General features: G+C 42.7%; 2 protein-coding genes across 4 annotated transcripts; both read right to left on the minus strand.

Annotated features, from left to right (window-relative positions):
- Positions 1-1,182: 1,182 nt before the first annotated feature.
- creld1b (CRELD disulfide isomerase 1b) lies at positions 1,183-6,953 on the minus strand. The gene is made up of 11 exons (XM_071924602.2): positions 6,827-6,953; positions 5,957-6,079; positions 5,782-5,864; positions 5,478-5,588; positions 5,020-5,111; positions 4,633-4,812; positions 4,421-4,516; positions 4,238-4,321; positions 3,679-3,774; positions 3,438-3,578; positions 1,183-3,354 (listed from the first exon to the last, which is right to left on the minus strand). The coding sequence occupies exons 2-11, from the start codon at positions 6,071-6,073 to the stop codon at positions 3,134-3,136; spliced, it is 1,221 nt and encodes a 406-aa protein (XP_071780703.1). The 5' UTR covers positions 6,074-6,079; positions 6,827-6,953; the 3' UTR covers positions 1,183-3,133.
- A 1,849-nt stretch (positions 6,954-8,802) lies between these two features.
- Positions 8,803-16,574, minus strand: LOC139931149 (interleukin-17 receptor C). Of its 3 annotated transcripts, none has more exons than XM_071924573.2 (16): positions 16,251-16,574; positions 15,438-15,465; positions 15,178-15,312; positions 14,857-14,976; positions 14,620-14,723; positions 14,250-14,358; positions 14,120-14,161; positions 12,290-12,369; positions 12,078-12,140; positions 11,920-11,977; positions 11,588-11,820; positions 10,695-10,745; positions 10,548-10,599; positions 10,220-10,315; positions 10,065-10,103; positions 8,803-9,735 (listed from the first exon to the last, which is right to left on the minus strand). In XM_071924573.2, the coding sequence occupies exons 1-16, from the start codon at positions 16,386-16,388 to the stop codon at positions 8,924-8,926; spliced, it is 2,160 nt and encodes a 719-aa protein (XP_071780674.1). In that variant the 5' UTR covers positions 16,389-16,574; the 3' UTR covers positions 8,803-8,923. The 3 variants fall into 3 exon arrangements, with proteins under 3 accessions (XP_071780674.1, XP_071780672.1, XP_071780671.1); XM_071924571.2 differs by having other exon boundaries at positions 11,588-11,817; positions 12,236-12,369; XM_071924570.2 differs by having other exon boundaries at positions 12,236-12,369.
- Positions 16,575-16,988: the final 414 nt, after the last annotated feature.

The following is a 16,988-nucleotide window of genomic DNA, read 5'->3' on the forward strand; positions in this document are numbered from 1 at the left end:
GTGAGAGAGAAGAGTACAGGTAAAAGGATAGCCTCCTTCACTTCACCTCCTGCACTGATAAGTCTTTTTTATCTGGCAAACCTCTCCTAAATGGGGGATTTGAATGCACCGCATACTGCAAATACAGGTGTGGTGTTACTCCACCGCGCACTAAACGTCTCATATTTCACTGATGACAAAAGAAAAAAAAAATCCTTCTGTTTCATGTAGGAAGGAGTTGCGTGAGCAGCTGAAGAGACAGATAGAGGAGAAATGCGTAGCACTGAGGCTGCAGCTGGCCAGTAAAGTGAAGGAGGCAGAGTATTTACGTGAAGTGGACCGCCTCGCTCTGTCCAGTGAAAGAGAGGAACGGATCCAGCACAGCAGAGCAATGACTCAGTATAGAGACGAGAACAAGAAGGTACACGGCCCCATACACACATTATACATCTACTGCACACCCTTTTGTTTGCAAGAACTCTAACACTAGTGTGCTGATATTGATTCTTCAACACGCTGGCTATTCTCATGTTACAATAATAGCTGGACGAGGTTTTTTGAGGTTTCCACTTATGTCTCTCCTGTGTGTGTGTTATGTGTGTAGCTAATGGAGCAGAGTTGGTCAAACTACAGACTCCGGCCTCACAGACTTCAATTGCACTTGGAAATGCATCAGTGGCAGATAGGATTACTGATGTACAGACGATGCTCATAAGCTTTTTTTATTTATTTTTTTTTTTTTACAGATATCTATTCAATCTATAAGTTCTTATCAGCAGGCTGAGGTGCATTGGATGCCACACGTTAAACCAATTTACTTGAGGGGAGTTGGTAATTCTTAGACCAGACTTTCAGTGATTGGCTCACACATACTTCTCTACAAAGTCTTCTTATCCACAATCATGGGCTCTGATAAACCTACAACTGAAGTTTTTTTTACCCAGCCCTTGACTTTAAGTTTAAAATCCCTGCATGTCCTATAATTTGTGATGAAACATGCTTTTGTAGAAACAAAATACATTTCCACAAGCAAGAAGCTTTTTTCATACAGATTCAATTTAAGTCCTTAGGAAGCTCAACAAAATAAAGTGAAAAATTAAAATGAAACCAACATGAGTGACAGTCACTTTTATTGCAAAGGAAAGCAAACATGTACTGTAAGGTTGGCGGAATGGCTGAGGCACAAAAGAGATGGTTCAACTGTTCAGCAGTCCAGGTGTTTTATTTACAACCAGTGGAGTCCCATGCAGCGTATTTACAGTGCAGACAAAATTGGCCAATTGAAGAGAAAAAAAATACAACATGCAAAAATAGACAAAAACAAGGAAAAAAAAAAGATATAACTATAAATTCAATTCTGCACTACAGGCAATGCCCCTTTAAAGCGTGGGCCCTCTGCAGAAGACAGCAATCTGGTCTGCCTCTGCCAGCAAGGTCTGGTATAGATAGAGCTCCAGCCTATTTCCAAAAACAATTGTTCCACTCAAAAGTGTTAAAAATAACTTTTCAACAAAACCACAATGAACACCCCTCCAACTTTACCACACTTGGTCCAATCCCCCGGAAACCCCCTCCAGTGCAGCACAGCAGAGAGGTGACAATTAATTTGTGAAAAGTACATTAATAAATAGAAATATCACTGCAAAGACTATGTCTCTTGTTTTTTTATTTAGACTAAAATGTCGTGTGTGTTGGTGTAAAAACTATAACTATATCGCTATGTGTAAACTCTACCAATACTACTATCGGCGGCCTCCAGACATCACAAACAGAGAGAGGGAGAACGAGAGAGAGAACAAATGCAGTGATAACACGGCAACACGGACACCTCTAGCCGGCAAGATGTAATTAGAAGTGGCTGTGCAGCGCTGTGCGTTTGCATCTTACTTTCAGAGGGCACAGGATATCCCCGTGACACATACGAATTATGATTCTGTGGACAAAAAGTTTGCAAACCATGACAACAAAAGACAAAACTAAATGGACGGATATGAAATGACACCTATGTGGCTTTTTAACATGATGCTACTATATCTGCTAAAATTACCATTCAATAGATAAAAAAAAAAAGCTTTGCCATTGCACAACAAAATACACACAGGAAAGATCAAGAGCAAAAAATGATATCACAATACTTTCCCAAAAAATATTGCTTTGAAAATAAGTTAAAGGCAAAATAAAATGGCTTGCATCATCCAGCTAGGACTGGCATTTACCTAAACACATTTCCACACACACATAATAATTCTTGAACTGCTGCTAATAGCAGTAATGTTGGTGGTTTCCTAATCTTAAAGTTTTAAAGTAAAAGAGGTGATCCAACAGCTGTTAAATTCAGTCTTCCATGCCAATCAGACAATAAATTAATACATATGGTGCAGTACCTTTCTTTGTAGATCCTTTTCTCATGCATTCATACTACAAGGAATCGTTCAGTAGGTAAGCAGGTAAAAAGTCATACTGTGGACAAAAATGACCAGTGGTTCATGATGGATATATCCCAGAGTTTCAAGGAGCTTTCTTTTGGGGTGAAGGGGGAGATGCTTCAAATTCCCTCATCCTACCCCACGCTCATAGCAGCAAGCTGAAGTGTCTCAGTTCCCTGACCAGTCAAAACCCATCTAATCTATCTACCATTCAATCCATAAGAAAGCCTCTGCTTCACAGCATTGAGATAAATGAACAAAATGGACATAATGAATAGAGGTTTTGATTGTGTGGAAGAAAACGACATCATTTCTTGAGCAACATCGTGGCCAGATAAAACATACAAATGCATAATAAATTATAACAATCAGTAGTGGTCTTATTCATTTCACCCTTGTTCCCAACAAAGTTGAGGTAGGGGATTAAGTTCAGTTCCTTTATCAGTGCAGTATAGTGTCAGTTCCTCTTCAAGACTTCTGGCTCAACAGCTCAGTTCTCTCCTACAGCTTCACTCTGACTTCTTGTTTCAAGTTCTCACAATTTCCTGTATTATCCTTTTCATAAACACAAATGACCCCAAGCCCTTTCAAGTAATTCCCCAACCCCAAACTAATAAATCCCTGAAAGGCTAGCATCGCAGAGATAGTTTCCTGCCCCAAAGGAGCCTCATTCACCCTTACTGGTTTGTATTCCAAGTTCCTTTCCCAAATCCTTGGTCCCTGATAGGCTAGCGTCCCTTCAGGAATCCATCCAGCATGTAGTCTCCCCTCTCCGTCAGCCAGTAACCAGCCATGGCAGCCACGCCCCCGATGAAGATGGCAGTGAAGACCATGTCACCCTTGGCAGCGAGCGTTGCTAGAGCGCAGATCACAACACCGAAGAACATCTGCTGCAGTACGAGGACCTCATCTTCCGGGATGTTTTCAAACACACTCTTCTCTGAGCCAGCTGAGGAGGCGCAGAGGAGAATGTTTGCCAACAGAGTCTGAAAAGCTGTCAGCAGTTTCTGTGTTTGCATGTATACTACTTACCCGGAGGCTTGTTCTCCACACAAATGCTGTCTCTTCGGATGAAGCCATCGGCACAGTCACAGTGAAAGGAGCCCTCCTCATTGATACAGGCCTCGTTCAGCCCTGGGCATGCTATTGCGCGTTCACTACATTCATCTATATCTGTGCGTGGGAGCCAAGCAAGGGTGGTTTTAGAAGAATTAGGAGTAGGTATAGAGACAATATGGCTCAGAAATACAGTAGATAAGTAATATTCCCTTACCAAGACACTTGGCTCCCCTCAGTCTGTAGCCACGGGAGCATTTCTTACAGCGGGCGGGACCACTACCCATGCAACCCACACATGCCTGGTCACAGCCTGGATACAACCACAGCAGACAGGTCAGCGTTACATACTACATTGAGCCACTAAGTGGCTAGTTTTTATGTATATATATATATATATATATATATATATATATATCAAATCATTTCCTGCAAATTAATACTGCAACAAACAAAGTTTACAACTTTGGCCTGTTCCTGCACCTTTTCCACAGAGAACCTCTTTTGAAATCACAATTTTAGCAGAATTACAAGGCTCATGAAAACACTTGGTTGCAGGTTCAAAGTTTTTAAATGACAGATTAAATAACAAATCTAACTGCCTTAAAACTTTTCAAAAAGCCTGCCACTAAATCAAGCATTTTTGGTCAAAATAGCTACAGAAAACCTCCAAAAAATCCTGAGGGGAGAGTAGCAGCATGCTTTTATTGGGTGTGATAGTGTGTACAGTATGTTGACACCAGTAACGTACATAGCAACTGAACAAGAATGCCTACCTCTGCATTCATAGGATCCATCTGTGTTGTGACAGTAGGTGTTGGTGGGGCAACGGGCCAGCTCTGTTCCACACTCATCAATGTCTAAAAGAGACATACAAGGGCAGTTAAACATCAAACGCCCAGACCGCTGGCACAGAACTACCGAAATGTTTCACACATGACCTCCAAAGCCGGACTCACCCACGCACTTGTTGTCATGGAGGATCCAGCCTGGTTTGCAGTCCAGGCATTTGTAGTCCTGCGGCCCTGCGCATTTCTTACATGAGTGGTAGCAAGCTGAAAATGATGAGAGACGGAGAGAATGGGAGAAGGGAAGAGTCAATTTTAGATTACCTCATGGCCTGCAAACAGAATTCAACACATGTAAAGGGTTGAAACTCTGCTTGAGGTACCTGCACAGGCTCCTGTGCTGTGGTTGGAGCTCTTCTCTCTGTAGTAGCCATCAGCGCAGCTCTGGCACAGCTGGCCGGAGTATCCCGGGTCACAGACACACTCTCCATCTCCCAGGCGAGTCCCTTCTCCCTCACAGCGGCCCAGACCTCCACACACTCCACCTGGGCCGGATGGACACTCTGTAGTGCATGAACACGCCATTAGTGGTATAACTCTGACAACACCAAAGCTTCAAATTAGCAGAGATCATGATTACCACTGCTGATTTTGTACATCTTTGTGAAAACAGCATCATTCATCACGGGGATAAAATACACCTCATACATTTTTTTGGAAAATATTCTAAATTGAAGTATCCTGTGTGTCATGCTTCATGTATTCCGAACCTTTGCAGTCAGGTCCAAAGCGTCCTGGTGGACAGCAGAGCCTCAGCTCCTCTATGCACAGCCACTCAAACAGGTCTGGAGCCTCCTGCTGCCTACAGGACACACACAGCAGGATAATCATGTCAGTGATGTTTGAGGAGTTAACATGTTAAGGCTTTAATGATGTATCAGTGCACAATGTAATTACATACATAGCTGGGGTTAATACTGTCACAAAATCAGAAATAAAGCTGGAATTAAAACAAAGTTGTTTGTGACGGATTAAATCTAAGACAGACTACTTGCTTCTTCCTTTATTCCAGGGATTAAATGAATAAGGACACTTTTGTTACTTTGGTATGGAATGTGGATATTTCAAAATTTTGCTGTGCTATGAAATTCTAGCTATATCAGAATAGATTGTTCATCTCTGTGATACACACTGCGAGTTTTTCTGAATGCACACACACCACATTTACCTGTGGAACCACCATGTCTCCACTTGGTCCTCTATCTGCTCCAGCAGTTGGTTACATTCAAAATCTGTTTTCTCACATGCAGATTCAACTATCTCTAGAAGCCGAGTCTCACTGAAACAAGAGGCCAGCAGTTAGAGATCTCAAGACAGCAGTGAAACAACAGTACACATGACCCAGAAATGATGCAGTCCCCCTCTGGGCCAGTAACAAATGTCTCTTCTCTCTAAGAACTAAGTATAATGCAACATTTCATGATGTAGTGCACTGGAATTCTAACTTACTAATGCAGGGAGGCCACTCTTACCTGCGGGCATATTTAGCCAGCTTCTCCTCTTCCCAGGCCGTGTTACCGCCCCCGAAGTTCTTATTGGCTGTTCTCTCCAAGCCCTGAAAAGAGTGAAATAGATGAGGCCCGGAATAAAACACAACTCGGCACAAAAAACACAAGCATGAACTGAGGATACATTAAGCAGTCCTACCTTAATGAAACTGTCAGTGAGTTTTCGGCAGGTCTGGCATGGTGCTGTCTGCACTCTCACCACAGAGAGCTCAGAGAGGAGCACCAAGGCAGGCAGGAACGGCCAGGCCCACCACATGGCTCACTATTCAACACACACACACACACACACACACCCACAGTGATGTAGTGGTACATAAAAAGGTGTCTAAACTATAACCTCCAGTCAGTGATCACCACCAGTATCAACAAAAATCAATGCTACCTTCAGAAAAGCATTAATTTATGTGTATTCCCTTATAAGACCCCATCTTCATATGACTTACATCAGTTTGAATTAACTATGATGTACTTATAATATGAAACTAAGTCAGAAACACTTATGTCAGCCTAAAAAGGTGGATACATTTAAAAATGAGTTTAGGTTGTTTTACCCTCCACTAACGTTACATCCCTGCACACAACTAAACAACATACTGCTCACACAGTAATGCCTATTTGACAGTAAAATTCAGTTATATTCAGGGTGGTTTGGAAAGATGACAGATCGAGCTAGCTATGGAAAGAAATCATGAAAAAAACAAACTGTATGAGCTGCTTGATTTCTACAGATAGCCGCCTAGCTGCGCCTGGTCGGGATGCTCTGGTCTCAACATTAGCTAGCTCAGCATCAGCATCAGCACCAAGCTAAATTAGCCAACTAGCAGCAAGCTAAGGTCAATAGATAGTTATTAGAAGCCTACCACAGTCTGCTAATCTGTTTTGAACTCCATTGAAGTCTACTCAACTCAGCAACAATGTCCTTCCACTAAAATATCAGTTTAGTACTCTTTCTGGCAGTTTATTAACCTGACGTTAGCTGGCTGGGTTTAGCTGGCTAGCCTGGTCCTACCTTGGTGCAAAACCAACACGTCCGTGGCACCGATTGATGATTGTCTGATTCCTCGCTGGTTCACACAATGTACACACAATTTCACGTTTTGGACACCTAGTTTTAATGCTTCAAACGTGCCATTTTTAGTTGACAAGCCACAATAATGGCCAGCCAGCTGATTAGTGTTTTCCTCCTGATGGGAAGAAAGTTAGCTAGCTTGCTATGCTAGGATGAATGAACAGCTTCTAGTTGGTTCTCCCTGTTTTCCTCGCTCGCAGCTGAGCCGCAGCAGGCTAGGCACCGCCCAAACCCGCTGGGATTTGGTTCATCAACCAATCACTCACCGCTGAATTTTACACAGACGCGCAAACACAGCTGTATTTCCAGATATCCGATGATGTCATCGGGAGACAAGAGACAAATTAAGCTGCTGTAAGTAGTACTGGAAATACAATATTTCATTGATTCACCCACCTAAGGCTGACTGGAAATGAGAAAAGTGATGTAATGTTAAAACACAATATGATAATGTTTTTATTGCAAGACCCTATTTGCTATTACCATTTCAATTAGCTTTTAAATTGAGCAAGAAAAGAGGATTACTACCCTGTGGGGATCAATAAAGTTTCATATTATTAATTCCAAGCCAAAATACAGCCTTGTGCATCTCAGTCATTACCTCACCCACAAGTTTGGCCATGTCCAACAGAGCTGTGTAAGGTTCATGCAATGAGGAGACATGGCTGGCTGCCTTGAGCTGGAGATTTTTCAGAGGATGAGGAGCAGGAGATGCAGAAGAACAATGACTTGAATGTTAAAGAGAAGATGATGCAAAGAAAAATAAAAGAATAAGAAGGAAAGGGGAAGTTCATTTGACATTTCTTCTGAATGTTCAGTGCTGATCCCTGGCTGAACTGTGGTGTGATACTGAACTTCAGACATTTCATATGAATGTCCTTCACATGCAGCCACAACTGTTGTGAGTGTTCAGTGATAATTTGTATTTTTTCAATGAGAGATGCAATTGATTGAATGTGATTTATTTCACAATACACTTAAAAATGTCTGCGGTTTATCATCAGTGCTGTTTTTAGTGTTTTCACATAAGAAACACTGTTCTGCATTCTTTGGTAAATCTTACAGTTTTTTTTATTGAATAAGAAATGACTGCTATAGTTTGTGCTCAGAAAAGCATGAAAAATCCCTTGAGATGACATGTTTCATGACACATTATTTATTTAATCACAATATTATAATTAAACCGCTAAAGGCAAACACTATATAAAAAGGAGCCACCCAGTCTGGACCCAAAAGCAATTGAATATACTCATAAAAAAGGAAAATGCCTGATCCACCTTGGATTCTTTTTTTCCTTTGCCTCTAAGAGCTTTCACATGTAATGCTTGTGCATCTTTAAAATGTTAAATACTACAGCAAGTATGTCAAACACACACACAAAGGCCTATGGTTTAAGACTGAAAACCAGCTTAAGTAAACAATGTTGTTTCAGGAGTGTTTTAATGGAGAATGACTGGGTGCTTCAGATGAATGCAATTTGCTCCATTGAAATTGTTTAAAATTGTAATCTGCAAGCTTGTCGTTGTTGTAATTTTGGCGTCATCTTTGGTCACTGTGCTGTTTTTTTACTACATGTCCCAGAGATCATTTTGTAACTAAACCATGTCACCAGTACTGTAACATCTTTTCATTGGATTTTCTGTTTGTGAAGTTTGAGTTTCTGTAGGTACTGCTCTTTTTGTTTGTCTGTTCAGCCATGGCAGCTATCACTGCTCATGCTAACTATCCAGTTCTTCTTCTATTTATTAAAAACAAACTGTTGGAAACGTAAAATGCATCACTTCCTGTGCAGCAGAGGATTTTTCCCAGGAAAGAGCTCCAACACCACCGGGTGTTTAGAACAGCAAATGTAAACACGTTCATGAACTGTGTATACACTGAATCATTTTTGTGTTATATCAATCAATGATACAAAGTAGCAAAACGGATATTTATTTACAGTACATGAAAACATCACAGAGTATTACTTTAAGTTATATTAGCTGCTTGTTTAGGCAGCCCAAAGGTGTCACTTGGCCTTCCTTCACCCTCTCGCTCTCAGACCCAGTCCATTCCACTGCCCTTGGGGCAGGTGTCGGGGCTGGAGGGGGGCGTGGTGAGACATGGCTGCAAGGGCACCGTTTCCCAAGAGTCCTCTGCTCCTACCCCAACGCAATCCTGGGACAAGCCTGCAAGGCGTAAGACAGTCGACCCCGCTGTAAAGCCTGACAGTCCTCGTGCCAGCGCTCGGGACGCCACCCTGAGCCCCCCTGCCCTCCTCCGTCTGGCCGACGCAGTGCCCGCATGCCGTCCTCCAGCCAGTTCTGTCAGAAATCCCAGACTCTGGGAAGGGAGGCTGAAGAGGTGAAGGCCGCGGAAAAGCTCTGGCAGCGGGCGGCAGCAGTCTGGAGGCTCAGGTGGCAGGGACTCAAACTGCACCAAGATAAAACGCTCGCCAGCGCGGCCTTGTAAGTAGTCTGCCAGGATGCAGCTCAGCGAAGCACTGAAAACATCTAAATGGGGAGAGGAGGCACGGCAGCTTTTTTCTGCCTCCTCCTCCTCCGTGTCCCTGTTCCTCTCCCTGGGCGTGTCTCTCTCCCAGCCCCGGGAGCCCCACTCCTCAGCCTTTGCCCAGGCTGCCTGGGTTAGGACTAGCACCACTTTGCCCCCCTGCCTTTGCAGCCGGTCCAGCCGCGAGTGGAGCCACGGCACAGGGCCCAGGACGCTGAGCTCAGCCTGGCTCCACAGGTCCAGTGACACGCTGAAGCCCAGAGCCTGGAGGGACGAGCCCAGGCGGCACATCATCCCCGGCAGAGCCTGCTCCCCATCTGGAGGGTACAGCAACACCACGTGACCACCGCCCACAGCACCTGGAAAACAGAGGGAGAATCTGAAAAACCTGTAGAAACTTTAAGAAAATCCCAAAATGTAATTTAGGACAAGATGAAACTTTAATGATCCTCGTGGGGAAAAATGGGCTACTGCAGTAGTGGACAGTAACGGGATACAGAAAAGAAGATATAGAATATTAACAATAATATAGTATATATTGAGAGGGTCATATAAACATATGCAACCGACTAGAACACTAGAACATGATATTGTATTGAATGAAACTATGAAAAGTTATGAATAACAGCATTAAGAGGATGTTTGAAAGAGCAGCAGCCCGGTCTGAAATGGATTTTAGGCTTTATACCTTTTACATCATCGTCTTTCAACCATCTCCACACATAGCCTGGATGGAAAACAGAGTACACATTCAGGTATTTGGCTACGGTAATCCATTGATATTTTAGAGAGAGAGAGAGAGAGAGAGAGAGAGAGAGAGAGAGAGATAGATAGATAGCTGACCTTTCAGGACCCCCTGTACAAAATAGGCACCCAGTATGGCCAGACAGATTAGTAGCAAGCCGAGGAGGAGTAGCAGGCTCCACCTCCATCGAGGTGCTGGAGAAGAAAAGAGAAAATATACATCACAGAGGATCGTATATGGACAACGCTTATCACAACCTCAGCAACCTCACATGCTACAGTTACCGCAGGAAACAATAGTTTAAAACAATCTGTCATTACTTATCATCTAGCCGGTGCTAGTTGATAAGAGTTCACACTGAACCCACTTAATCCAAATAAATACAATAAGCAGTTAATCAGTCTGGACAATAATTAACAGTCTTACTTGCAAATGGACATTGGGGCTCCAGGTATGAGTTCATCCCATGTACCTTTATCTGGAATTTGAGTAGGAAGCACTGATTTAAAAATATGTTTATAATTGCATGTAAAAGGTTATATTTCATATATTAGTCACGGAGAGAGACATCACCTGAACACAAAATGAAGGGTGTGATGACACATTGATGAACTCTCCCTTTTTCTGAAAGTAAATAATAAATAAATAAATAAATAAAAAATGGTCATCATGAAACAGAAAATTCACCTTTAAACAGGATTCACATCTTATGTCATTCTGATGATCTTGGACAGTTCACATTCTACCATAATGTCTGAGGTCATGGAATAATTTTGGATGAATTCATGGACTATAATTTAGAATAAATAAACAGCATGTTGCACAGATTTTGTGGACTCATTGAATGTTAGTTTGAGTTGTATTTCATCATAGCGCTGACAGACTATGAACCAGAGAAAGTACTCATATCCTGGGTAGTATCACAGTGTGCATAAGTCATTCTGCTATTCATTGTCAATGGAGCAGCTTCCAAAATTGTTACTTGATAATGTCACAGATTAGTAGTCTCTCAGATTTCAGCTTCTCGAGAGACTTCTTCAAACATCTTGACTAATCTGGTCAAGATTATTGGGAAAATGCATGTGAATCCTGTTTTAGGATGGGGTCTGGGGCTTTTTACATTTTAGCCATTTAGCTCATGAACTCATCCAGAACAACTTAGAATGAGTGCAACATTCAAATTAGCTTCAATTCCTAGATCACCAACATTACAAGCAACCAAAAGTGGAGGGGACAGAGCATCAGCGCCCTGACAATATTCCTGTGACCCTAGAATGATAATAATAGAGAAGTACAAGGAAAAGACCAAAACATAAATAAGAACTCAGAAGAGACGAAGAGGAATGTAAAATGTAAAAGTGGTAGGAAAACAAATGAGAACAAATAAGAACTAAGGAGAGAGGTAGAGGAATGTAAAATGTAAATGGGGAGGGCAAAATAATTAGTTTTCCCCTTGTTGTTTTTACCCAGTGTCCGTGACGTGAGGCTCTCCAGCCAGCATGTTGTTGGCTGTGCATCCTCTGTCTGGAGCCGGTCACCTCCTCACAGCGGCCTCCTGCTGAGTCTCTCTTACACAGCCACAGTTCTGCCTCCAGCCTGCAGGGGGCAGTCACGTTCCAGCTCAGCACCGTGCCACCCTCCCGCGTCTGAGACTCCACCATGGACACAGACACATTGTGCTGCATTCTTTCAAGTGCTTCTGAAAAAAAAAGGAACATTTCTGCGCTCTGTTTTGCTGTAATATTTCCTCTACAAATCCATCTTGATGTATGGCTGAAAATGAGTGAACTTTCCTTACCTTGTTGCTCTTTGAAGGGGCAGGATTCTGTGCGAAGTGTCTTTCCCTTCCACCATACCTGCCAACCATTAAAGGTTCTTTTATATTTCCACTAAAATGCATGCAGCTTGATGATCTCTTATCACTTACAGTCAACATGTTAATCAGCAGTCAGCTACCTGGAAGCACAGGCATGGTGCAACAGAATTTGATGAAATGATCATTTCTCTCTGGCCCTTGTGCTAAAAAGGGAAAAAAAAAACACAATGTTATACACAGAGAATACTGATTTGGACTAACACCATAGACTGCTAGAATACATTTAGCATTGACTGACCCATTCGAAAACCTCTCCGGGAATCTCATTCCAAAACATCTGGCACATGAGCACCTCTTGGCTGGTGTTGGGGTTGTCCAGTTGGAGGAGGACCACATCTCTCTCTTGATCAGGCACAGCTTGAAGTCTGGGAGCTGAGATGGGTTCACATCAATCAATTATGACTGAGCAACTACATCAATCTGAAAGTATGGTGATGCAAACATTGTTTTTACTGGCACTGGCTGGTGTATACTCAACAACATACATTATGGTAGATGCTGGACTAGATGAATAGGAGGTAAAAGCAGAGCCTGGGAGAGCACACTTAACTAGAAAGGTGCATTTTCTGGAGAAAATGCATGTGATTGCTGAGAGTGCAAACTGTGTCAGTAAAAAACACTGGTGCAGTTTAGTGTGGGTACAGCTCACCCTTTCTGTTGGCTGTCTGTGACTGGTCTATCACGCTCCTCTTTCCCTCTTTCTTATCCTATGACTGTATCTATGTCACATATTTCTGTCTGTCTCCACTTGTTGACTCTGTCTCATCTGCTTGACTCTCTCCCTGTTCTTCAGTTGCTGTCTCACTCTCTTGGTAAAACAGGGATAGGTAACATCAACTGACTGCATCTACATACTGGTGCTGATGGTCCTATATATGTACCAGTGGCTGTGTGTGTGTGTGTGTGTGTGTGTGTGTGTGTGTGTGTTTGTGTGTGTGTGTGTGTGTATGCAGGTGGATGTGTACTGATGTGTAGTGTGTGTGGCAGACTATACACGCACTGGCACTGGCACATACTGGTACCAGTAACTGTCTGTGTATGTGTGTGTGTGTGTGTGTGTGTGTGTATGTGCGTGCAGGTGGATGTGCACCGGTGTGTAGTGTGTGTGGCAGACTATACAAGTACTGGTACTGGAACATACTGGTACACATACTGGTACTATATACGCACCAGTAGCTGTGTGTGTGTGTGTGTGTGTGTGTGTGTGTGTGTGTGTGTGTGGATGTGTACCGAGGTGTAGTGTGTGTGTGTGTGTGTGTGTGTGTGTGTGTGTGGCAGACAATGCACGTACTGGCACTGGCACATACTGGTACACGTACTGGTACTATATACGTACCAGCAGCTGTGTGTGTGTGTGTGTGTGTGTGTGTGTGCGTGTGTTTGAACATGACTGTGGATCGTCTGTTCAAACTGAAACGGCTGAAGCAAAGTATAATATGTGTATGTAATGTTAAAACTGTGAGAAATGTGGCAGTTTAAAACACTTCTGTGAAGGAGCTAGTAATAATGAACAAGTAATAATGTTAGAAATGTACTAAAATGTCATAATAGTAAGTAACAAGTACAAAAGTAAGAAAATATGTAGGAAGGCTTATGTGTAAAAGGTGGAAGGAGTATGAAGGGTATGAAGACTAGATATGAAAGGTATGAAAGGTATGAAGAAAGGTATGAAGAAAGGTTTGGAACATGCAGGAACAGTTTGAACAGTTGAACAGTTTGAACAGTTTGAAGTTTGAATGAAGTTTCTAGCTGAAAGTATGAGCGAGTAGTTAGAGTTCAAAAAGTGCTGAGTTTGAACATTCCGTCCATTGACTCCCATTATTAAAAAAAAGTGGAAAAAAGTAGAATAGTTTAAAAAGTATAATAAATATCAAAAAGTTGAATACAAGCGCACATGTCCTAAACAAGCTGAACATTTTAAAGTTTGAATGGAGTTTCTAGCTCAAAGTATGAAGGAGTAGATAGGTGCCAAAAAAGTGTACGGATTAATAACAAAGAGCGAGAAGATTATACCTGTGATTGCTGACTCAGCAATTGCACAACTATTCCAGTACATGTTTACTCTTAATACAATTCAAGACAAAGGTTCCATGTCAATTCCTAATATCAAAACATTTCTTACCATCGCACTCCTTTACAGCACCAGTTAGGTTCTGGGAGCAAACTGAAAGAAGGGAGGGAGGAGTAAACTTTTTGTAAAAGTAGTGTGCATTTCAGTGTGATTCTGCAGGGATTATAGTACTTGATCTCACCTTCTTGTAAAGATGGGATTGTGATGTTGTGGGTTGTACGGGAATGTGCATGAACGTGGACCACAACAGGACTGCCAAACTTTACTTTCTCTGTCAACAACAGCCGCATCTGCAGGAAATACATACATAGTGTAAACTTAAACCTAAATCTGAACCCGAACCCTAAATCTAAATACCCCGAATACCACACAGTAGTAAACACCGAGACAAAGGAAAACACATTCTGCAGTCTAGTTATCCAGCAGTTCAAGGAATAGGAACACAGAAGGGCTGCTTTCGTAGAGCGGCTTCATTTATTAACAACAAAAATGGGTATTACATGAGGTATTCCCATCACATCTGCTCAGTGGAAACAGGAAAAGTAAGCTACCTCTTGTGTGGGCTGTTGCTCCGGCACAGAGTAGCTTGGTCTAAACAGGAGTGCCTTGCAGTGTTCAATGGAGCCTGGGGAGCTGTGACACACTTTGACCAAAGCTGTAACACAGACGGAGCAAACTGAGTGATTAGTACAAAACAGGAATCTGCAGAATACAATGTGTGTGACCGCGTATGTATTTATATGTGTGTGTCAGAGTGGATTTTCAATTTGAAGTTTATTATTTCATACCTCTTGGCTTGGGTAGCACATATTGACCACTTCCCCCTGCCGTTTGCTTTTTAATGGAGTGTTCATCCTCATCACTGTGGTCACCAGACTCCTCAAAAACTTCCTTCTCGTTATCCACTTCTGCGGCAACACACAGCCATCAATGTCAGTCTCGACCACAGACATTCAAAAAGCAACTGCCAGGATCACACCGTCAAAACCAGGTATGAACAAGTCAAACAGCTCCAAACGGCTGTGATGAAAATGCAGGAAACGTCTACTTGCCGAAGCATTTGATTACCACCTGATAGCGTTAGTCATAAGAACAATGATGGCAGCTACCTTGGACTGTGATGAAGATCTGTAGGCAAGGTTCGCAATCTTGTCTGTCTGAGCAGCACAAAATGACTTTAAGCTCCACACTTCTAACATCCACTGTATCCTCTGGATCCGGAGGGACAGCATCGTACAGAAAGGCTGAAGAGAGGGGAGTGTTCAAGGTTTAGACAAAATGACTTCAACTGATGCAATGTTCAGCCTAATGATGAAGTTATTATTATGACCTGAGGTGCTGCACTCGTGTATTGATCATTTCACCTTACCTGAGCTCACACTGCAGTCAGTCAAACCCTTGGGAGAGAAAGAATGTGGATGAGCATGGTATGTCCGTGAGCAGGTGCCAGAAATGTGGAGTGTAACTGCAAAATCTCTCTTGTCAACCTCTAGAACACTATCTGGAGAAAAGTCAAGGAGGCACAACAGCCTTGGAAATGGAGCAGTGGAGTTAGATGTCATGCTCAGGCACTATAGTAAATTAGTAATGGACATTAAACTCTGATCTCTCCCGCTCTCTCTCGCTCTCTCTCTCTGTCTCTCTCTCTATCTTGTCTATTTCTCCCCCGCAAAAAAAAGAATGCATGTATTCAGTTTTCCTGTTTGCATGTATTGGTTTGTTTATCACAGCCATGCACACAAAGCAGCGGAGAGAGGTGGCCGCACATTTGATTTTGGACAGAGAGAGCTCCAGCAATTTAAACTTCGTCTGTATCATCTGAACGGCACCCTGTGTGATGATTTTCGATGGTTTTGAAGCGCAGAATGATATAGTTGAGACATGCAACCCTAACGAAAAATCGCTATATATTTTTTCAATTTTTATTTTTCTATATTATATTTATTTTAAAGGCTTAGAAAAAAAAAAAAAAAAAAAAAGTACAAAAAGGTCACTATAAACTCACTATAGAGTACCGTGGACACACTACAAGTCAGTATACATGAATATTACAGCCAGTAATAGATTTGCGGTAATAGTAATAGTTATAGGAATAACAGTTCTATAGCATCATTCCTTATTATAGGATTTCTACATAATAATAAAAAATTAATTAAAAAAAAATAAAATGGTGGCATGTTACCTCGCTGCAACTTAGTGGAGGTGCCTGGTCGATCATCTCCAGCGCACTTGCCGACGAGAACAGCCACAAGTGCAGCAGTGGCAGCAGCGGCAGTAGTAGAGAGGGGACCCGTGGCACCCAAGGGACCGTGAGAGCCATTCCCTGGAGAGCGCCTCTGCGGCTGGCACAGGGACTTTTCCCTCTGGCGTCTCTTCCCCGGCTAGACTCCCCTCATCCGAAACGCAAATAGGAAAGCCTTTTTATCTTTGGTCCCACACAGCAGCACAGCATGACACTCTTGTTTTCTCCACAGCTAGCTACTGGCAACCCCACGTGGCAGACCGGTTTGCCCTACTGGAATGACGCTGTGGCAGCCTGGGATTTTGCTCCACACATCCTTATCAGTGATTGACAGCTCGGGGAGGGGAGGGGAGGGGGCGGGGCGGAGCGGGGCGCGGCGCTACCTGCTCAGGTGGGATGGAGAAGCCCAGCCACACATGTGCAGTGAGGTTCTACTTCAATCATTCAGCTTCCACTATAAATCAATAAATCAATGAATCAATATGATATCCAGACTGTAATAACAATAGGTCAGGCCTGCTTGGCAACATCCGTAATGATTCTGGCTGCTGTGGAGTGTAAGAGTGATATCATGCTGTTAATGATTATACAGGTCAGTTCAGATATTTTCTAGGTCAAAGCCTCTCACTGAGAACGCTGGGTTGGAGATTAGATTACACTGAAAAGAGCTTGGACCAT

This window comes from Centroberyx gerrardi, chromosome 14 (genome assembly GCF_048128805.1).
Source record: "Centroberyx gerrardi isolate f3 chromosome 14, fCenGer3.hap1.cur.20231027, whole genome shotgun sequence".
In the NCBI taxonomy this organism is placed as follows: domain Eukaryota; kingdom Metazoa; phylum Chordata; class Actinopteri; order Beryciformes; family Berycidae; genus Centroberyx; species Centroberyx gerrardi.